Source organism: Lineus longissimus, chromosome 4, assembly GCF_910592395.1.
Source record: "Lineus longissimus chromosome 4, tnLinLong1.2, whole genome shotgun sequence".
Lineage (NCBI taxonomy): Eukaryota > Metazoa > Nemertea > Pilidiophora > Heteronemertea > Lineidae > Lineus > Lineus longissimus.
In genome coordinates, this window is record NC_088311.1 from 18656854 (window position 1) to 18681193 (window position 24340).

General features: G+C 42.2%; 2 protein-coding genes and 1 long non-coding RNA gene across 8 annotated transcripts in view; 2 read left to right on the plus strand and 1 right to left on the minus strand.

The window, feature by feature from the left end:
* The window catches only part of LOC135486483 (collagen alpha-1(XXII) chain-like), a 61043-nt gene extending 60775 nt beyond the window's left edge, over positions 1-268 (minus strand). For all 6 annotated transcript variants that reach the window (XM_064769287.1, XM_064769288.1, XM_064769290.1 and 3 more), the window contains exon 1: positions 60-268. The gene's annotated coding sequence lies outside the window, so the exon portion shown is untranslated. The remainder of the gene's footprint in view (positions 1-59) is intronic.
* Positions 269-3904: 3636 nt separating this feature from the next.
* Positions 3905-17757, plus strand: LOC135486488 (uncharacterized). The gene is made up of 3 exons (XR_010446713.1): positions 3905-4181; positions 15184-15356; positions 16125-17757. It is a non-coding gene; the product is annotated as an uncharacterized LOC135486488 (long non-coding RNA).
* A 5-nt stretch (positions 17758-17762) lies between these two features.
* LOC135486813 (transmembrane protein 74B-like) lies at positions 17763-18209 on the plus strand. Its single transcript, XM_064769913.1, has one exon. It carries the CDS (start codon positions 17763-17765, stop codon positions 18207-18209), a length of 447 nt encoding a protein of 148 aa, XP_064625983.1.
* The last annotated feature ends 6131 nt before the right edge of the window (positions 18210-24340 follow it).

Sequence of the window (24340 nt, forward strand, 5' to 3'; positions counted from 1 at the left end):
TAACAGATAAGCATTTGATAGAAAATTCACAAATCCTAATAAATGCAAAGTTGCCCTACCTGTCAGCCCTGCCGAAATGAATTGAAGACCTGGGACAGCGGAAGTAACACGGCTTTAATAAACGCGGTCTACTGTGGCATTATACACCTGTCTTGGCCTCCCAAAGTAAATATATTGACGATCAAAAGAGTCAAAACAGACAACGATATTCCAATAGAAGTGAATGACCACGTGACACTCGACGACTTTCAACTACAAGTCCTGTCTAGAAAATATCACTTAAGAATGAAGTGAGCACTTTCAATAGGGTGACCTAACCCAATATCACGTCGGCGCTGATAGGTCACGTGACCTTTTTTGAATTGGCGATATGACGTTTTGTGAATGTAGAGTAGTTTACGATATTATTCTATGGATCTGAATGGCTGCTTTTCAATTTACAACACGTATTTGTCGGCTGGTCATGACTATAGGCTATAAATCTCGCTTTTTTGAGAAAAATGTATTGGTGCTTGGCTGCCAATGTCACGAAGGCCAGGTAATCCAGACCTCCTTTTAATGAACTGAGCATTCGGCATTGACTGAGTAAGTCGATCTTGGCCTTTGACCCAAATCCAAAGTAGGGGCCATTGTTGATCAAATCAAAGACCCAACCGGCAAAGGAGCAAGACGAGCAGAAAATGTCTGTTTTTAGTCACCCATTTTCCCCCAGTTGGACTCGGCGAAACTTTTCGTCTACCGGCTGTGGAGAGATGAGTGCAAGTTAAAAAAGACCAAAAGAAATGGTATTATCAGAAATTACTTCATTCAGGGATTCCGGAAGCTAAAAGGTGTGGTAACAATGTAGTACCGGAGGATTGACTAATTAAATGTGCCGATTTCGACCTGCATCCCCGGTGTGCTCATTTGCAATTGGGCCGATCACAATGTGCAATAGTGGGGTATGCCGGTCAGATTCTGCTTTTGGAAATGCATCAATGCGCAGGCATGGATCCAGAATGTTAAAAGTGGTAATTGTGCTAATGAAAAAACCGGTCTACATTCGACAAAGATTTTGGCGTGAGAGTGAAAACTGTTATGGTTTTCAAACATAGTCCCCTGATCTCTCCGTGTATGCCTACACGTACTAAGACCGACAATGCCGATATGAAAAACGCCCTGGGACTGCGTTTCTCGTGTGAAAGACCCGGGATATCATTTCTTATACTATTTTATTATGGTAGACAGTGGGCTTGCACTTTATGAAAATATCGTTGCAACGCCTTGTAAATCATAACCATAAACAAAAAATATAACCTACATGTATTGTGCGTGGTTAACATACATCATGTTCTTTCTTACACATTTCAAATCTTTATAAAAGGCACGTTTGTAAAAAAATACATGGTAACTCTTTCATTGTTTACTGAAAAACTTAACAGAGCTATAGGCATCACTGTGAAATAGAAATTTGTTCTTTTTTGTATACCGCTGCGCTTTCTAGATGATGCAAGTATACATGTAGCCCAATATAATAGGTGACTACGCCCTCCCAGACTGTCGATATTACTAGTCACTATTGCATTGGCCGAACCTTCTCAGCTACCGTAATGCCTTATTTTTGATCTTATTCGAGCAACTAACTGTCAACAGACTTCTCTTAGCTAAGGCCGGAGGGGAAAAAGCTAATTGGTGGCTTTGCCGATCCTGAAATGATTGAACGGGCTGAACACTTCAGTGCCGACCAGATCCGATAGCTGAGTGCTGACCTCTTGCTGGCACCTGTGGTTGTTTATTAAGGAGTTATCAAAACTTCACAATGTCCTGATTGAAAATGAGAAAATACCGGATATTGGGCAATATAAAGCCGAGTGGAACATGCCACCCATGAAGCACATATGAAGGAACCAATGTATGATAGAATCGACTGAACAGAAACGTTAGCCAGTCACCTTGTCACACGGCGAAATTCGAGCCTTGAGTATAAACATGAGCTGGTCACCATATCACGCGATGGAATTGGGGCCATGAACATAAACATCAGCCAGTCAACGTGTCACGCGATGGAATTCGGGCCATTGCACATAAACATCAGCCAGTCAACGTGTGAAGCGACGGCATGAACGCTAACATCAGCCAGTCACCGTATCACACGATAGAATTGCGGCCATGAACATCAACATCAGCCAGTCACCGTATCACACGTAGAATTGGGGCCATGAACATCAACATCAGCTAGTCACCGTATCACGCGATGGAATTGGGGCCAGGAACATCAACAACAGCTGGTCACCGTATCACACGATGGAATTCGAGCCAATGAACTGAGTGTACAATGTAACTTCCACATTTAACCGATTGATATATTAGTGTTTTCTGTTTGGCGCTGGTTAGTGTCCCGCCCGCGAGACGGCTCAGGTGATGTCGAGAGCATTGTAACAGCTACCTTAGCGTTTAATGCGACAGTTATTTAAAATCTATCATTTTGTCATCATCAGCTAGTCATCACCCTGTCACAAGGTATATATAGAAGCTACGAACATGAGAATTAGAATGAGATGTTTGTCGTATGAAACAACGCGGAACCCCAAATAAGGTCATACCTTGATCGAGGCTGCCGAAGATGGGGACTACTGCCCATGAGAATTGCTACCCCATGGGGATGCCAAGCGGACTTTTCATACTGAACAGATTATTAGTATCTTCTGTTTGGTGCTAGTTCTAATGCCCTGTCCGCGAGATGGCTCGAGTGATGAGGACAGCACTGTCACAGCCGCCTATGACATGTTTACCGCAGCAGTTGTATAAAATCGATCATATCGTCATAAACCAAATATCAACAGGTGTTCAGCACGGCTATTCCGATCGTTACGCTCAACCCTACCGGATTTTCAGTGCAAAAATAGTGGCCCTCAGTGTCACCCCTTCGGTTAACTGCCACCCCCGCCACACCACAGCGGGTAGGCCCAACAACATGCTTATTGGACTTCCCTACACGTCTCAACAGTAACAATGTGGCAGAAACGGTTGGTGTAATGCTGGATACAACTTTCAAATATATGTTGCCCAACAGACTGAAAGGTACAAGTATGTAAAATTATATGTTTAAAGTGCTGTTTCTTCTTCTAAGAAAATACCTTCAAAAGCTCCCTCTATTTATTGACATTGACTGTATGAACTATATCTTAAATATTTGAAGTATATCTTAAATATTTTCAAATGCTCCCCCTATCTGTTGACAATCTGCATGGAGTATCTTAAACAGGTCAGTCTTTGGAGTGTTAAGGAATTTGTCAAGGGTGTCCATCTGGCGTAGACGTTGGTAAAGACTGTTGAGGAGCATGGTTATGCTGCTGTGAACGGTCTCCCACTAGTACTCGACTGAAATGTCGTACGAAGTCCGCCTCTCTGTAACTGGGAGCCACATCACAATACATGTATATACCATTCGGCTGGAATGCACATTTTCATGGACGTTTCTGGCCAATGATGCAGCTGATGAAAAGGCATGGGCGTAGCCCCCCCCCCCCCCCCCCCCCCCCGACCAAATAATAGCTACGTTCCTGAAAAGGCATTCGAGTATGACAAGCTTAGGTAAAATAAATTAGGAAGCTCTGCTCAAAAAGTCAATAGTCAGTGCATCCTTAAAATTCGTCTTTCACCAAAATAGATATTCATGCTCAGTTGACTGCCAGTGGTTCTTTTTGTTCATGACATATCATTAAATTAAGGTTTCGCAGTGACTTCCTATTTTGGGCTGGCTTAAATACTCCTTTGCGCTTGATCCCACCAGATGAACTGTTGATGACAACTTCAGCGCGGCCGCGGCGGGATGCTAAACCTTTAAACCACTTGCCGCACTAGCCCCATCATCGCTTTCTATATATACATAAAACCAATATACGGCCTGATTAAACTAGTGACGATGGCTTCCCTGCAAGTCATATCATGCCATACGATGATTAGTTTATAACCAATGACTCGGAGGCGATGGGTATTTGACTTAGTTATTTGGTTATTGTTCGAGAGCGTGTCACATTCCTGGCGCCACAGGTCTTGGTTCACGCCGCCACAGTCTCGCAGCATTTAGCCAGTGAAACCACTCACTCCAAAAGGAATATATCGGATAGGAGACTTGTGCTCAGCGTACAACAATATACGTGACTGGTAGCATGCAATGAAAGCAAACAATTGAAAGTAAGGTAAGTGATGCTATTTCGATATGATTTAATCTAAAAATTGGTTTGTGGCTTGAGACAGCTAAGACCGCTCCTAAAAAGGTTTTTACTAACTTGTTAAATGACAGCAGGGTAGCTGGCGGGAAGATGCCGTCCCCGAACGTCAGTCACAAAACTGTTTTTGGGCATTATTTTGAAAAAGTTTCATTTGACCTGCACAATATGTGGCACAATACCACTAAAGGTGCATCCCATCCACAACAGCGTTAACAAATTCAAGCGGTGGGATAGTTTGATTAAATCCACTGATCGACATCTCCATATCATAGGATTTGTATCTCCCCCGAGAACTATTGGACGCCACAGCAGTCGATTCGGTACTTAAGTCGAAAATTAACCAGATTAGTTCGCTTGGTAATAAGACATTTGTCGGCTAATATCGGATGGCGGTCGCATTACGGACTCGAGAGGCTATCTGCTCGGGCTTGGCAAGTTAGGAATGGGAGCAGCTCGAGTCAAGGCCGTCAATGCTGTCGGGAGTATACTATTTTCTTGAAATATGTCTTGTACATTTTTATTTGTGCAATGCGTTGCGAGTTTCTCCTTAAGCGTTTATCGAACTATAAATTTAGGCCACTGGGGGAGAGGGCATTGGTCCAAGACATGCATAGGATTTAAAGGTTCACCAGGGGAATAGTTGGAAATATTGCTAAGGACCTTGCACGCGGTAATTCCATTTCCAATGAATTGTAAGGGACTCAAACTGAATAACGGCGATCTGGAGGAGGGTCGCATTTTGAAATAAAGGCATATGGGTAGCTTATACGTTATTCGTATGTTAAGAATAAGTATCCCGTTATCAAAGGCTCGACTTGGAATTTTGCTCTCGGACCCAGAGTCCGGAATTGAACGACGCCATCCAAAGTGTAATTTGTTTTTCCTTCAGAACTGAATTCTAATCAAAATGGCATAATCTTGTTTTGGCGATACTCGTGGCGTCTTCATGCTGTAGATGAGATGATATCATTCACGGTACATGAGCACCCGTCATCGATTAACTATCGAACAGTGATTGGTTGCCAGCTCTGGAAAACAGTGAAGACAGACACAAGGTTGAGATGATTTGGGAGACACAGAGTGATTGTATTCTGCAGTGCCGACTTGGGTCGTCCCATTGGCATATCTCATCTTTTTTTCTCTGTTCGTCTTGCGCTTGAAAGCACCATTTCTCAGACTTCATCGACTTGGTGGCATTCGGAAATTAGAAAAGCTTCTTAAATCAAATGTTACAATGGACAATTGGGTGGAGAATTGAAATATTAACTCTTATTCATGTAGGTAACCACTGCGCTACGCAATCGTTGCATTCAGTGCCAGTAATAAAACAGGACAAGACATTCTTCAGTATTGATAAAACACATTGCCCAATGAATAATTTAATTTGTTCTTTCTATGAAAATGAATTCTATCCAAAATGGCATGGTATTGTTTCACAGTATCAACAATGCGACTCTCGTGGTATCCATGCTGAAGATGAGATGATATCATTCACGGTACATGAGCACTCGTTATCGATAACTATCGAATAGTGATAGGTTGCCAACTATGAAAAACGATGAAGACAGACACGAGGGGAGACATTTAGAGTGAATGTATTCTGCAGTGCCGACTTGGGTCGTCTCCTATTGACGTTTTTCATCTTTTTTCTTTGTTCGTCTTGCGTTTGAAAGCACCATTTCTCAGTCTCCATCGACTTTGTGGCATTCGGAAATTAAGCTGTAACAGAAAACTTCTTATCTCAAATGTTGCATTGGACTGGATATAAAACTAAATAATTAACTCTTTTAGGCAACCGCGGCTCTACGCCATCAATGCATCCAGAATAAAATAAGACTAGACATTCTTCATTTTTGATTCAAAATTACCCAATGAATAATTTAATTTGTTCTTTCTAAGAAACCGAATTCTATCCAAAATGGCATAATCGTATTTCGTGGCACCCATGCGACTCTCGTGGTGTTTTCATGCTGACGATGGGATGATTTATCGTCATTCACGATACATGAACTCGTTATCGATTAAATATTGAACAGTGATAGGTTGTCAGTTATGGAAAACAGTCATGACAGACAAAATGTTGAGATAATTTACTAGGCTGCATGATATTCTCAACTGCTGACTCGGGCCGTCCCATTGACGCTTTCCATCGTTTTTCTCTCTCGATTCGTCTTGCGTTTGTTGTGAATTTCATTTCCCAGGCTCCGCCGACGGTGTGGCATCCGGAAATTAGGTTGCGACATAGGAGTTCCTTAGGAAACGCTTTATACAATGGGGAACTGGTTGATAAAACATTTAAAAACTCTTTTATGTAACCACAGTGCGTAACGAACAAACGTCAAGTACGCATTACGTGTATTTGCTTTTGCCGGATTAGGACCATCGCCCCCCGCGAAATGCGTATCATGGGGATTGATGTTATCACGATTTGCCCTGATGACTATTTGATAAGACGTTAGAGTAATGGTAGTTCAAGCATAGGTGCGAGAGGACTTTATCTAAAGACGATAGATCGTGCATTGGACTATAGGTTTGATTTTTTTGCACCGAGGCAGGGGCTAAATAACCTATCGTAATGCACCAAGTGAGACATTGCCATCAATGCATCCCGCCAAAAATGAGTAAAATCAGTCTTCATGTCATATGGATGATTTATTTGTTTTTTTCTGTGAAACTGAATTTTGATCAAAATGGCGTCATCTTGTTTCATGGCACCCATGCGACTCTCGTGGCGTCTTCATGTGAAGATGGCCGGGATGATATCATTCACGGAACATGAGCACCCGTTATCGATTAGCTAGTGAAAAGTGATAGGTTGCGAGCTTTAGCGAACAGTGCAGATAGACACATGATTGAAGGAGATATTCAGTGATTCATTATCTTTTGCCTGTGACTTACGCCATCATATTGATGTTCTCATCATTTCTTTCTCATCGTCTTGCGCTGTGAACAACATATCCCAAGTTATTTGAGTTGTCAGAATGGAGCAGTGGGGAAGACCTCTCTGGGGCTCTCACAGAACTCTCCAGGACAGCTGACTGACTGGTGTAAATTCCAACACAGAAGAAAAATAAGAATGACCCCGAGTAGGAAGTTAAGCGAATTCTCGATGTGTGCAATCTCGAACTTCAAAAATCGTGGTATCACGCATAACTTCCATATTAATCTCCTCACAAACAACTCCCGATTTCCTCTGTCCTGACAGCTTAATGGTTTCTACCTATTCATATTGAAAGTTTCTGGCTCTGGTTGTTTCCATGATCAATAATGGCCTGTTGTCGCCTTGCCGTCTGTCACCAGTGGAAAGATATAAGTTACGGCGCAGGTGTGTTTTTTTCATGGGAATGGATTTAAATATATTGGATAGGCAATGGTATTATTGCCAGGCGCTGATTGCAAGGCAGTAAGTCCAGGAATTAGTCTAAAGTAATCGAAAATCAGATCTATTTTGCGATAAACATGTATTTTGCCATGGCAATCAACGCACAGGTGAGATGTTTAGGTGAGCATTTTACTATAAGAGATATCAACTTTCATTGAGATTGACAGTTGTGTTTTTGGCCTTTCTTTAGAGATCACCTAATGAGCATGGCAACACCGACCTCACCCAGCTGATTGTTGGTAAAACGGACGTGAATGACGATATTAGGTGTCAATAAACTATTTCCAAGACTCTGCAAGGGTGGTTTATAGACTCAGCAGGAATTAACGAACCCACTTTCGGACCAAACTGATGGGAAAATCACCCAATTGGCAAACGTAATGAAAACGTATGAGTGCCGTGGGTTCCTATTATACGTGACCTAAACCGGTCTTTTCGAAACTAAAGAACCGAGCTGCTGCTAACATCGCATCCCACAACCTAAATGATGACCTCTCATCAGAGAAGAAGAATTTAAACGATGGCTACGCTCATTGATTTTGTTGAAGTTGGCACGAACTGACTATTATCATCTTATGGGTTAATCAATGATGGAAGGTGTTGGTAAACGCTAAAATATGATTTCACGGCAGCCTGCGATAATGAGCACATTAAGCGTGATCCTCCTTTAAAATGACGTCGTTAAGTTGACAGTGAAAAAAATTCGACAGTGCTGGAGAATCGAGACGTTACCGAGAACCGGCAGGCACTAAGAGGATTTCGGGAGAGTTGGTACTAATGGATTTTTTTCCCTTCGCCATGGGTTGATCAGTGACGAAATTTGTTAGCACGTTCTTCTTAATGATTCTCTGTGGATAGCAGCTGGGCGATTTACAACGTACATTTACTGTTGTTGCTATTAGCTTGGTCGCAACTGCTAAAACCATCAATGCACCAGTTGAAAATACTCCCCCCCCCCCCCGGAAAAAGTGTCCGTCCCTACAAAATGATAACGGTGTAAGGCATAATGGTTCTATCATAGACCATCGCCCCAACTACCCAACAGTATGATTTGTGCCACGGATGCTCTGTTTTAGGGCTGTTTAAACATTTCCACCTGCAAACGGCGGGTTTGTTATGGTCTGACCAAACCCCTGCGGTAGATGATGCGCAGGCAGTAAAATTCTCCATTCTATACCTAGTCCGTGCAGTCTCGTTACTAAAAAGCTACCATCCGTTTAAATGTATCTTATTAGTTTAAATGTACCTTAGTCTAACAAACCGCTAAAGCAAGTATGTTTGCACATCCTTTGAAATGTCAAAAACGTGCGTGCACAAGAGCTAATGTTCTCCCAAGTTTTCCAATTAATACATTGCCATGGCAACGGAAACAAGTTACTAATTGATGTGAGATGTAAACAAACCCGATGACAGTGTGTAAACTTACTCCTGCAGTTCATGATTCGATGCTTTTGGTACTCACCTTTCGGCATGTTCGGGGCATTATCGCCTCCCCAGTGACACACCGCCTTGTATACCCAGATTTATAAGATAAAAGCCAGGATTGATCATGTAACTCTTGAATTATTAAATTTTCCAACCCATTCTGACTTGGAAATTGCTTTCTGACATATCGTGAACTATTGCGTGACAGACCCTTACATGTCCTAACAGTATCGAGCGCCGGTCGGTCGCGGCGAGGGATTGTTGATCTCGCCAATAGCTTCTTCTTAATATGATAAGCTCTTCGTACTGCTGTCTTGATACCTGCCTCCATCATCAGTGGAAAGCCAGGGATCCGGTTGGGTTTGCTGGACTATTCGTCCCTAGTGAATGGTGTCATAACTTTGGCTTCATTACTTAAAACTAAATCTCAAGTTCACGATTGATCATGTAACTCTTGAATTATTAAATTTTCCATCACATTCTGAAAAAAGTCTAAATATTTGCTTTGAAGATCAGTCGGGAAGAATATAGCTTCTGCGTTTGATACATGTAGCACTAGTGAGCGGTTTGCTGCGTGCCTAAATATGATACAGTTAATGGCTTGGGACCTTGCCGTGGTTGTTGGCAGAATGCCTCCATCTTCAAACCAACTGCTGCTTTTTAACACGTGTATTTGGAGATACACGCAGTACGAATCATGATAATTTTACGAGAGTTTACCGAGAAAAACAAATGTCTTTTGGCAGGCCGGACAGGCACGACTAATTTTGCCCATTCGCTCTAACATCTAATATTGCGCCAAATGAAACACGATTAAAGGAAACAAGTCATTCTCGGTGTAACAACATTGGCTACGAATGAAAAAAGCAACCAATTACTCTTTGTTTTGTTTTTATGCATGTGTCCCAGATATCGTGACCACATGAGATTAGTCCATGGCCTTTCTCTGTTTCGGCCGTTTTATTTTGCATTTAGCTATCGACGCGGTTCTCCAATTTGCTTGCTCTTATTTTGTTCTACGACTCCGGCTTTTTTACCATGACTTTGTATCTCTTAGAAAGAGCAAATCACAGGTTTTGAGAAGAGCTTCAGATGACATTTAATACAAACCTTCATACGTCCCGAACCTGCTATAAACGCCAAGTCAGCATATCAGCTCATTGTGTGATCAGCATGTTAGTTGGCCCTGATTCTGTACGATGTGGCACTCCGAGGGATGATTCGAATTGGTGGCTGGAAGTTTCGTGTAGATTTGTACAATAGGCGGATGAAGCAGTTACGAAACGTATATACTCGTCATCCGCAGCTCCTGCAGAGTTCTATCAACGCTTGGTTTAATCCACCAGTCTCATGAGCCTATCATCATAAATTTTCGTGGATGAAGCTCTTTCATTATTTAGCAAGTTTAATTTCTGCTCTGATGTTTATTGTGTTGGCAGCTGTGCATGTTGATGGCTTAAATGATGGAACTAACGATAATTCCTCGTTACTTTGCGCTTGTGATGTGATTTGATAATCTAATGGGTTCACAGTCTGTCATTTTCAACACTACATTTAGTTGTACAGTAGAAAAACTGTGTAACTACAGTACATGCAATCAGAGTGGCTTGGACCATATAATTAAGGGTGTCAATGAAAATGACGTACTTTCAAAAAATGGCTGTATTGTTTAGTTTTAGACAACTGGTGAATCTGTTGCTACACTTTAGAGAGATAAAATGTTTCTTTCAAACATCATCATAAGAGGCCAGTCTGACGACCTCTCTCAGGTCCAAAAACCTTCGAATCCAATGAATTACCGTTAAATAAAGACACCATTTTAGTAACCAAGCCTAAAAAGTCGTTCATCTGTGACCATTATATAAAGCGAACAATAACTGTGTAAATGGTGTCCAAAAATGCCTTGCGAAGGATTTGGGCTTGCACAATCTCCAAGCCTCATCACAGGCAACGGGTTCCTTTGTGAAAGACTACATGTAGCACCGTTTACTTGCGTACTTTTGCCCATCGGAGCAAATGCTAGTCACATGTATCTTCTCATTGGGAGATTGGGGCTTGCATTACCGGACAAGAATGAAATCAACGCGTCAACGCCACACTCATTTTTAAATCCCTTTGACAGTAATTGTTGCCATAGCGTTATTGGAACATTTTCAAGAAGGTCTTTGAAGAAAGAAAAATGCGTGCTTATAGCATTTTCTGTGCCCAAATCCTTTGCAAGTCACTTTTCTCACCCTCACGACTGCTCGAGCTGCCAGTGGGTGCCTTCATGGAAATCGATTGCTTGATTCGCGGGGTGTCCAAAAACTGCATTCGTCTATCAAAAATGTTATTGATACACTCGGTAGTGTAACTTATCATAAATGAGGACATAATATTTTTATTTCTGCAGATCGGAAAAGAGCAAAGTACATTGTTACATGACGACTCCTAATCAATAATCACTTGTGTCTAGTTAATCTTCTCTAATTCAGTCAACAGACAAAAATACAATCTTTGATGTTGCAGTACGCTAGCGATGTTTTGCTCCCGCCACGCCAACGCAAATGCCTGTCTCATTGTTATTCGACATCCTGATCTCGGAGTCAGACAATGGAATAGCCATTCGCGTTACCGTTTCGGGAGCTTTATGCGAAACTTCCTAATGCATATACATGACTGCAGCTTGATGCATGCAGCTATCGTCGTGAACTGTATCATACCAGAGCCTTAAATAATTAATATGAAAGACTCTAGGTCATACTATCATTAGATGATTCTTGTTGGTATGTTGGTCTGTTTGTACATGTGTGTTTGTTTTACAACTCCTCCCAGGTCGACGTCCTGTTTCCCACAAAACTTTACACTTCTATGTAATTTCACCGGCAGATTGTCTTTGAAGGGTCGCGGTGGTCAAAGGTCAAATCCATTGGATGCTCTTTAATTCTGTTTCTACCAATGTTATCGTACAAGGCACTCCATTTCGGATAAAAGTGATAACTTGCAATATTTCGCATCATATATCAATTCTACTCGCTACCCAACTACCCCTTTCCACCACATTAAACACTCCCGTCAGTCCGGGATAAGAACTCGAAGAAAAGAGATGATCAAGTAGGCGGCCAGCGCATTCACAATAAAGCAAAGAATGATGAAGCCTTTTAGTAACACGAATTGGTAATGATCAGATGTTGTGTTGCAAGTATAGTAAATAGTCTGAACTACAATCTACAATCTTGTATTACCATTGGATGCTCCTTAATCGTCTCTGCCTACTAATGTTATCGGACCCACTCTTTACGGGACGCTATCATAGCCGGTCATTATCAGCAAGTGGCAGTTACTGTATGGTGACTAGCATTTCGTCTGATACAAAGCAGGAGTGTTTACCAAATGGTGGATTGGGATGAGGTAAGTATTATTTGAGGAGGTTTTCTAAAAGGTTAGAGTAACATTTCTAGAGGGCGACGCCTGAACAACAACCAGCAACTGCTGGTGATGATCTGTTTTTAACCCCGTATGATAACACTGAGCGAAACATCCCGGGTACTTTATTTTTGAGTAAATGTGTAAATTTTCAATATTGCCCTCCATATCAATTCTACTCGCTTGCCAATTACCCCTTTCCGCCGCAATAAACACTCCCGTCAATCCGATATAAGAAGTCGAAGAAAGGGGATGATTAACTAGGCGGCCAGCACATTCACAATAAACATGATAAAATAACCACTGGATGCTCTTCAATCGTCTCTGCCTACTAGCTATCGGACTTTCTCTTTGCGACACTATATCATGGCACTCACTAGCCAGTTGCAGTTACTGGGTGGCGACTGGCATTGTGTTACTAACTAGGTGTGTTAACAAAGTGGAATGGGAAGTAGGAACAATCCTTTGAGGATGTATCGCAAAAGGTGGGAGTAGCATTTCTAAAAGGCAACTTCTAAACAACAGCTAGAAACCGTTGGTGGTGATCTGTTATCCATATCTATCAGATGATAATACAGCGAAATGCTTTCGGGAAATTCATTTTGGAAAAATCGTACAAGGCTCTTCATTTAGGATAAATGGGCGAATTTTGATACTCCCTATATTCGCTACCCAAATATCCTTTTCCGCAACACTACACTCATGTCAGTCTTGGATAAGAGCTACAAGAAAAGAGATGATTATGTAGTAGGCGGCCAGACCATTCTCAATAAAGCATGGTGAAGCCAATAAATAAGCAACACGAATCGGTACATATGTTCTTTTATGTTACAAGTATCACAAGAGTGTGGACTTCATTCTACGATGTTGTATTACCATTGGATGCTCTTTAATCGTCTCTGTATGGTAATGCTGTCGGACCCTCTTAACGGCACTCTATTATAGCACTCATTAGCCAGTGGCAGTTACTGGATGGCGCCGGGTATTTCGTTACAAACTAGGAGCGTTCACAAAGTGGATTGGGAATTTTTTTGCAAAGGAGATTTTTTTATAGAATCGTCTCTTCTGAAAATACAGCAAGGCATAAGAACCATGCAAACCTGAATTACAGTTGTTCCAGGTTTTTTTATAAGTTTATAATGCTGAATGATGATTACTAACTTGACGAGAGATTAATGTTGATGGCCATCGGATCATCGTACATGTAGTCTGGTACATGCATGTAGTAAGGCAAGTACCGTTGGGATGATAAAATCAACCAGAAGAACCATCGATGTAATATTTCCTAGTTGAATACGCTTGGAAGCTCCCTGAATAGAAAGCTTATTCTTAGATTGTCAATTATAGCAAGTATAGATTGATTAATCCAGTACTTAGTCATATACAGCTACCCTTGACCATGTTGACACAAGACCTGCTGCGGGACTGAGTACACTTTTGACTATTCTAACCATTTCTTCTTGAGGACGATAAGGACGATAATAGCGTTGGCGACTTCAGCAGCCTGGACTGGAAAAGCCGATTCTAGAAAGGACATTATTGTACTCCCAGGCCGGGTGCCAGGCACTGTCCATGCAAAATACGAACTTTTACAAAAAAGGGCAACCATGAATGCAATATTAGACTTTAAATGTAAGCAAAGTAGTAGCTAACCGTCTTTTCTGAAATATTCCAACTGGCAGACATGTCCTCTTAACATCAAGACTCTCATGTCACCAAGCCATTTGCCATTGGAAAAATGAGAGTACTGCCAAGTGCTCCGTACGGTTACAGTTTTTAAGTGTTTGCTTGTGGCTAGTGGAATAATAGTGTCAGCTTACAGCGGAGACGTAGGAATATGAATTAAGGTCAAAATAGTTAGGAGCACGATACGGTTATGGCGGACCTCCAATAGGGAGGTTGGTAGACTACATAGTCCGCCATTACATAGGCACGCCTACACCTCTTTTAGGCTTTTTAAAATTTGTGTCTATGCTTACCCTCTGTTTTTTTCCGAGATATTATGGTTTTGACTCAGTCTAGTCACTGGGTACCCTTGCTGCATTAGGTTCCCAACCGAGGAGTTCAAATGAGGACTTCGTTGCAGCCTCTTGAACCCCAGATTGATTTCTGTTCGACTGACCGGAATTACTAATCATTCATATTAGAGCGCTTATGAGCAAGGCCGTTCCTGACACTAGCTGGGGAAATGTGATATTATATACAAAAGTACATGTGGAACACTTCACTGTTATTATCGACCATCTGGTTGAAAAGATACGACAATTTAGATGATGAAAATGATAACAATGGTAAGAGATGCCTCCTATAGTTTTCAAAGTTATGCTTAGAGATGACTGCATCATTTTTAGCCAACATGTTTACTAAGGACCCTATTGGTGACTTGAGTGCATGGCGCTTTCACCAAGGTCACCTGTCGTTAACAGGCAGGCGATCAACGCGAATCAGTTTTGCGGGAACTAAGACAATAAAAGCCATCGAAACTCTCATGTTCCTTCTCACCGCTCTCCTGCTTCAACCCCAGACTCAATCAGCATGCTCCCTACGCCAACTCATAAACCAGCGGGACAAACAACGCGGTACCGTATAACCTATTACTACGCTGCTTTCCTATATTGACTTCTGTATCGAATCTCGCCAACTTCCCCATCTCGCGAGATTAAAACAAAGACCTCTATAAATCCAATCACCGCCAGAACTGAATGTGTAATAATGATATAAATGCCATCGTTTATTGGATTCGTTGGTATTTTTCAGATTTAACCAAGTGAGACCCACGGGAAATGAATAGCTAATATCTTCTGCCGTCTGCTGAATGTTGATAATGGCAAACACGCAAGGGTGTAGGCTGAATACCAATTTTCTCCTCACTCGGTTGTCCTTTTCGTCGAGGCTGCATTTGCAGGGCATTTGTTAGGGAAAACTTAAAGGTAAGCTATGAATTCAATCGCTGAGGTATGAAGTTTGACCTATTGTGCACCAATATCTACATTGCTTGGTTCATCTCGGGCCAAAATAATATGCAAAATGATAAAATCTAGATTTTAGTACGCGTATGGTTGCATATAGTCTAATTTCAGGATGGCAAGACAATAGACAGCTAGTGATGTGACGATATACATGTATGTAATATGCGCATTCACGACATCTGTTCACAGACATCAGCCGTAAATTTATAAATGTCTCCTCTTCTGCACGTTTCATTATGCGACCTTGCTGTTGACAGTGTTGTATATACTCTAGGTTCACCGATCAAAGACCCGTTTCTGAACGTTCACGTCCTGCCTTAAACATGGCACTTGGTTGCTCGATGCCATTCAAAATGTTCCATTCGGATAGACAAAATGGGTTGACAACACGAATTTGTCTAAACGCCATCACGTTTCGGCCTGAACTTTATTTCGTTTTCGGAGGAAATTATCGGCCAGTCTTACATTTGTGAAAAAAGAGTATTTTGATAGCATTTCACAAGTGTAGGGCTCATGCCCACCTATGCAATTGAGAGAGCGCTTGACGCAAAATGGTGTTTTCGTCGTGATGAGTAATGCAGAAGGTCTACACCATCAGAGGGACCTTTTTACACTCATAACTACTCCGCCGCCGAAATCAACAGTTTTCATCATTTTTTCATATTCTGGTACACAAGTTGAACTGATATCACTGACAAAACGAAAATAATGACACATATTATCTTGCAGGTCGACTGGGAGACATCCGAAGGGGAGATCGTCTACTAACATAGCATCACGTCAGGAGCTTACCATTAACGATACGCAGCATGGGAATTGTACGATGTTTGATTCACGTTAATGTCCCATGAAACGAAGATGAGATTGCAATTGTATCATTTAGTTGTCGAGTAGTGTCTGGTAAAGTCGTTAAGATGGGTCGTTCCTTTGCTCCGTGACAGTCTAATATCATCATTGATCAATTTTGGTGACAACTCGCGTTCATCCGTGTTTGGAGGTGAATCCGAGACATATTGAATGTTTGGTACATATTTCCGTAAGAATAAAGGACCCTGCAGCCTAATAAATACTTGGGATAATGATTTAGATAACATCGGGCATTACATCGTTTCAAGGAATATTGGACGTTGTTGAATGCATAGTGCAATACATTAGATAACAACGGAACTTGCGTCAAAGGATATTTAGTGCAAGGGTAGCACCTTGCATCAACGGGCTTTGAATGCATAGGGCAATAACTTAGATAACAACAGGCCTCGTGTCACGGGATATTGAATATTGTCAAAAGGTTTAGTGCATAGAACAATACTTTTGAAAATAACAGAACTTGCATGAACGTCAAGGGATAGTGATCGAGATACCGGCATGTGAGTGCAATGAAAAAAGGTTGGACTACCGAAACGAAAAGAGTGTTGGCAACAATCGGATATCAAGGTAAGAGGACATTGAACATTGATAGATGCATATAGTGTAATCAGTTGGATAACAACAGAATTTGTATCTAAGGTAAGAGAATGCCTAGCGTAATGATCGGATAACAACGATACTTACATCAAACGATATTGAATGCAAACAGTAATCATGCATGGATGACGAAGGGCCTTGCATCAAATGATATTCAACATTGCTTAATGCATAGCGTAATCATTTGGATAATTACGGAACTTTTTTCAAAGGATGTTCAGTGTACCTTTTAGAGTAATAATATGGATCATACCGGACCTTTGCATCAGCATTGATGAGTGCACAGGATAAAAATAGATACACGTAACAGCGGACCTTTGCAGTAAAGAGAATTAAAAGTTTTGGTGATGGTTTAATTAACAATCTAAAGTTGCTGCTATGAAGGGAAATGCATATCGAGTTCCAGTTGGATATTGCTAAAGACAGTGATCGCCTATTGATATTTCGCAAGTCTTGAATAAACGAAATTGGTGATATCATCAGTCAGTGTCGCCCAGAGATGAACTTTGGTTCGGAGATAGTCATCTTCTAAGGATAAATAACGATGGTAAGGATTTCAACAATTCAGGACGCTGGTTCATCGTCTTTCTTTAAATAACAAACTGCATTCCCCTCACATGCAGGTCTGTTCTTACAACCGTAAAGTCTTGGACCAATTTGATTAATTTATGTACGATTGGCAGTCATTTCATTCAGAATTTGCATATCATTTTCAATTCGATTGGATTCACTGAGAAAATATATCGTTTGTGTAATTTTTTTTCGGGTATATGATACTAGTACTCGCCTTGATATATGAAGTCATCAGTGCACATTTGATCGTTGCGCAAGTTTCACTTGTGAAAATCGTCATAACATAGGCTAGTTTGTGTTTATGATCAGAGAGGGAGCTGTGGGATAAAAATGGCTCCACCTAGCGAAAGCAAACAGACTACAAGAGATTGTAGCTCTTTCCGAGTAGACCCAAGAGACGACCCGTTGGATTGCATCAGTATTTTTGCGTTGGTCGTTCTGGCCTGTGGTATCATTCTGGTCAGTGCTGGGTACCTTGTACCGCGGGACCACGCCATAGACCCGAAGCTTTCAGCTAGAGAGAACGAACAACTCGGCCTACATTATGCAAAGTTAGCTTCAGATTTGGATATCTGTATCATTACGGGTATGGTGTTCGTGGGCCTTGGCGGTGTGACAATGGCGGTGTTACTTATAGCCGTCCTCTGCCGAGGCGAACTGAACGGTAGCCCACAACCAAAACGTCCATCGTACGGGGCACGGGAGACGACAGAGTCGTCTTCCACGAGACAGTTATTCCAAATGGCAGATGTAGAAAATGCTGGCGAAGGAAGATGATGATATTATATGGTTGTTGTAAATTCATACTGTGTCGGTTCAGTTAAATGACCAGGGCCATTTTCACGGTCTATTGACTTCGGGTTGGGGTTTATCTCATGAAAACTAGATGTGATTGCTTGGCCTTGCGAGTCAGGCTCAAAAAACTTGCCATGAATTTTCATTCCATGTCTGATTCTTAATATCGAAATTGATCCGACACGGTATACTGTTATAGTTGCACGTTTAATGTTTTGAAGCTGTTTTAATTGTATATTGTTGTTAATACGGGAGGATTTAAGATGCAGGCTACTTGTGATAGGTTGGGTATCACCAAGTTGATATGAGGGAAGGGGGCGAAAAATTGGTACAGGTGATAGTTAAAGCAGATGAAACTTGGTCGACAACATGAGCAGGCTCAGTATTCGAATATATAGAAAAAGCAGATTGCCCGAGGTTGACATGGAAAGGCTGGCCTGGTATCAGGGAAAGGCCGGCGGGGAAAAGATTGGTACAGGTGATAGTAAAGACACATGGTAGAGCAGCGCAGGTCGACTTGGAAAGGTTGGATATTTGAAAAGGGGGTAAAAGATAGTCCAGATATAAAAGAGCTGATGGAACCAGGCCAGATCGACGTGGAAAGGTTGGGTATTCGGGCGAGGGGTAAAAGATTGGTACATATGATATTAAAAACCGAGGGAAGAAGGTCAGTGCGAGAAGGATTAGTATTTGGAACGGAGTCCAGATATAGCAATGGCTGATGGAAACAGGTCGAAAGGTGGAAAGACTGCATGGGACGGGTATCCGGCGAGAGAGGAATGAAAGATTGGTCCAGACTATTCTTTATTAATTTTTGGTGAAAATGACTGATAGTAAAAACAGACGAAACCCGGTCAACATGGAGAAAGGAGGGTATCTAGGAATGGGGTAAAATGATTGGTACAGATCTCGTAAAGCAGATGCCCATGTCAACATGGAGGGAGGCTTGGTATCAGTCAAGGAAGAGGTGAATGACTGGTAAAGATTTTAGTATAGCCTGGTTGATCTTGGTCGATATGCATTGTCGCTCATTGTTGTTAGCTTTTTACAAACGTTGAAATAAATTGCTCGTTTGTCCAATGTGGACGAGGAAGATGTGGTCACTGCATTTTGTGATATGGCGAATTCTGCACTTGATATGATAACAAGACCAGAGAGCGGTGCGAGGGAAAACATTAGAAAATTGCTTCTGAAGTCTATATAAACAATTATATGATAGCTGGACCTGGCATGTCCCATTAATGTAAGCTTGATTATGTACAGTTGCGAGGGCGTTTTACAGGTCATTTAAAAAAACTCTCGGGAGATCCATATTATTGTCAGAAAATGCCAGATCTAAAAACGGTTAGGCTTGTTCTGTTGTAACGAAAGCACCTTTTTAAACATATCCCTGAAGTTTCGTGTTTATGATAGCGAGATACATGTATTCCAGGCCGCAAACAATCCTTATTAAAATAATTATTCAATTTGCGTGTTCTTTAACACCTATACGTGTCATTAAACTGTCGTACCTCGGTGTCTTTAGCTGGAGACAATTCAAGTCATAACAGAATATAGTACCATCATTTTTAAAGCGATGTTGATTTTTACTTATTTCAAAATGATCGTCCTGATCTAAGACAACTTGAAAGAGGCAAGATGGCAAAATGGTTTGACCTCAGGCATCCATTGATGCCAGCGCGTTAACGCCGTATTTGCGTTACCCGCGAACAAGAGCCGTGTGCGTAATACGCGTGAAACGCTGATGTGGAGGAAGACATTTCTAATTCTTACCTTTACCAGGTCGAGGACGCGACACTTTCACTACAACCAGGTCATGGCCAAGATGCTATAGATTGTCAATATTTCGATTTGCGATTTAGGATTCTTCAACATGATGATACTGGCGTTTTAATATCTTGATATTGACTTAAATTTACAACCACCATATATTGCAAGCTTACTGCCGACAAACCAGACTTAGAGTGCGATGCCTCAGATAGCAACTGCTCAGTCTCGGAGGGAGATTTCGATCATTGAGGAGGCGCCAGTCGTGGCAGGCGTAAAAACCCTGCGTCTGGACGATCTCGGGGGAAATTATCCTTCATATTTTGATCGCAATTTGTTCTGTTTACGACTCCATGTGTTTTCGTATGCAACATGTTGATATGGAATATCACCACGTATAATATCACGCACATTATCTTCCCCTTCTTCTTCTTCTTCTTCTTCCGCGGTGGAGCGTAACGTTATTGGTTGTTCCCAATTATGATCGTTTCGACATACATGTATACACAATATTATAGGTAGCTGGAGCGAATGGCGGTTGTTTCACTATCGCGCGGCTTTCAGGCTCCGCTTTAGACCGCTATTAGGCGGTGCTGGTCCATTTTCTTGCTAAGTAGAGTAAAACAGTCGATAACCCAGAACATAAAGTAACTAAAAAAGAGATCTACCCGATAGCATGGCCATGACGCGCTCTTCTCCTGAACTCCACCGACAGTTTCTATTCGCTCGCTTCACTGAAGCGACATTATCGCCAACACATGTGTGAGGTGGGGATATAATGCCCGCAACATCATATCCGCCCATATTGACGCGCGTTGTCTGGAAGCTGAGTAATGTCAATACATTGAGGGTCAAAATGGCATATCTTGAATACTCATATTCTTGCCAACTTCTTCGTTGCCGATGGAATAGTTTTATTGGGAATGGTGTCCTCTACCGGATTGGGTTGACCAGCTGTGGTTTTGTCAAGAACGAAGACATTCAATACCCGACGATTAAAACTGACTTTTGTCTCCCGGACCACGATGACGGGAGCTACATCCAAAATGTATTGTTTCAGTGGATGCTTCACGCATGTTTGAACGCTAGCTCGAGTTACTACGGGCGCTACGGGACCGCAGAGATAATGAAAATGCCAGAATAACGTCAGCACGCATTAACGTGCAAGCAAAACGATTTATTCATAACACTTCCTATCAAAAGAACAGAAAATGTGGTACATGTACATGTACATGAAAGAAGAGAAACTCTGTCTACCCGAACGAATATTGCCTATACAATGTAGTTGCGATGAGAGCTAACGGCAGCTTACACAATGGCGCCAATTTATTCATCGGCTGGCGCCGACGGAAACATCATCCTCGAACTATCACGAAAACTTATTTTTCGCAATGAGAAGAAACCATGACAATGGCAAGAGAAGAAGGGGGTAAGCTATAGTGGAATTGATGCTATATATTATCATGAGATTTATGCAAGTATCGATTCGTTTCTTGTACCCCCCCCCCCCCCCCCCTCCTCAAGGGTAGTTAAGCTATCACCACTAATCTTTGCCGATGCTTGAGTAGTATTTATTTTTCCTTTAGTGAAAATTTGGCGAAGCTGGAAAGAATAAGGATGCTAATGTGTCGATGTCTTGTCGAACATACAGCCTTACCCAGTAAAATTAGTTCGGTTACTTTATATGACGGTGATAACTGATATATTGTTGATGGTGATGTCTTGACGAAAGAAAAAGTAGCATTGGTGAAAAAAGGGTGATGCTTGAGCCTTAAGATGTCGTTATAGGGTGATAAGGTGTCGTACCCTTGAGGAGGGGGGGGGGGGGGTACAAGACACGAATTGATACTTGCATTAGTAGCGAAATGAAAGCTTGATTATTTGGAGAGACTTTCAGCATCGTGTTGTATTTCTCCCGGCCACCCGTTGATGAAGCCGAGCACGTCAACCACAACTCAAAGGAACAGAGTGTGCGGTCGGCCTCCTTGCGCTGGACCGGGAGTTTAATAAGTTCAATAGTTACGTACACGCACACGTACACATTCTTCAGCTCTTTATCTCAGGTTTCACCAAATGGAAAAGGTTACGAAAAATAAACTGCACACAAAGAAAAATCAAATCGTGTCAGTATTTATGATCCAGTACAGAGCCAGGCATTCGGCGGGCCATCCTACCATAACAAGTGGTTTTCAATATACTCCACCTGTCGATATCTATGACGCATAGGGGTAGAAAACCCTGATCTCAGGATGTTGGCGGGCGGAGGGGGCTGTCCCCGAAAAACGTGCTTTTCCTCAGATTTTGTGCCGTCAAGGACGAAAAGTGGTGTTCTGCCGCCTCGAAAGTCTAATGCCCCCTGGACCAAAAGGAATAGGGGATTTGACACCCCACTGACATGATTAGGCGCTGCTGTTAAGACCTGCCGCCATACTTTTCACAAAGATCGAAAGGTTGACACGTCACGCATACCGGCACGTACACAATTTAACTCCCTGTAGCATCCATATTCCACGTATCGTCAATGATGATGATTACAAGGTAATGTATGAACTGCGGAAACGTATATGCATAGTGTCTGATATTTAGAGGGATAAGATTTGACATATAAAAGGCACTGCTGATAGCGGCCCATCAAGGCAAGGCTACTGGCTACCAGAGACAGTCAACGTCTAATCGAGCGAGTTGGGTGATGAGGTATCGATTTTCCTTGCTGCAAGACCGGGCTACAACAGTCTTCGAATTAACTTGCGGATGGAGCTGTTACAAAACACGCGATCTGCTCGAAACGTGACGCTCTCGTTACGTTGACCGTCCCCAAGTCCGAATGCCCGCGAAGCCGAAGACCCGCTAGTCCGAAAAGTACACAACAAATTTCATTTTGAAAAAGATCCCGCATGGTCCGATTGTCTGCTGTTCTGAAATCAGGGAAAAGACCCACTAACCCGGAATCATGAAACTACACGGTGACCAATAATACAATGTATAAGAAGTAGATTGTTTTCTAATGACTCCGATGATCAATTTATGAGAAAGCTGGCTTAGCTTAATAATACAACCTAACATTTAGGATCACACGTTTCCCTTTTTTTCATTTTCGGACTAGCGGGCTTATTTTCCTTTTTCGGACCAGCGGGCCTTCGGAATAGCGGGCCATCGGACTAGCGGTAGGGGCCTATGCCGTGTAAACCTCGTTGACGCCAGTCTAGCTGAAATTCGCAAGCCATGTCCAATTGGCTCTCACTAATCGTAACACTGGCGAAAATCATTAGAAGTTAGCATTATTTAGTTTGACACTACATATAGCGCCGCGTGGTCCATGGGCAGAGTCACCCCGGCAATCAAATGTGTAAAATTGGATGGACTGCATCGATCACCTTTTTCATCATATCGGCCTCGGAGTGGGCGAAGCAAACCATCACGAATGCCATCTGAGAAATTGCCATGGCACTAATCTATCGTGATCGATGATTCGTCCCAGCCGTTCTGGACTAGATCATGGTCACAATGACAACCAGTGGTGTCAGGAGATCGATAGGGATCGTGGTGGTCACTGTATATCAGTCCAGTCAACCGAGCCGGACATACACACCCGCACCCCCCCCCCCCCCCTCGAATACACCTTGCAATTGGGCGCGATGATCACAAAATGACAATCTGCCAGCTGTCACAACCAGCGTCAATAGCGTCGTAGGCCTATAGTAATCACCCCTACTAAAATTCGACAAACATAGCTGTCTCAGTGTGGTGGGGCTAAACAGGAAGGACTCCATCATCTTCACACACACCGGCCGAACGATATCGAGGTCCCACGCATGCAGTATTAACAGTTGGTTAGTTTCATCGATATACGTGAAACTGTTATGGCTCCTGATCGACTTTACAGAACCAGAATTATGATAGTCTGAGATTATCGATCCGGTGACGATTTAATTACAATGTAGTGTTACCCGAAACTCTATATTGACGAGAAAAAAAATTGCACTCTGATTTTAATGCGTCATTGTGCACAGAAAATTGAACCTTTGAACAAAATGTTCAGAAAGTCCGAAGTACAGTAGAACCTCTCTATTAAGGACACCCTCGGGACTGAGTGACGAGTGACGAGAGAGGTATCCTGATTAGAGAGGTCAAATTGAATGGAAACAACTAATTTGGGACCAAAACTAGTGTCCTTAATAGAGACGTTGTCCTTTATAGAGAGGTGTCCGCTAAGGGAGGTTCCACTGTACATGCAATGTAGGCTATACCGTTCGTCTTATGCAACCGGGCCACATATTGACAATTAATGCCGGTCCACAGCTTCCTGAATGTATCTATATCGTCGAGTATAAGAATGCTTTCCAGCA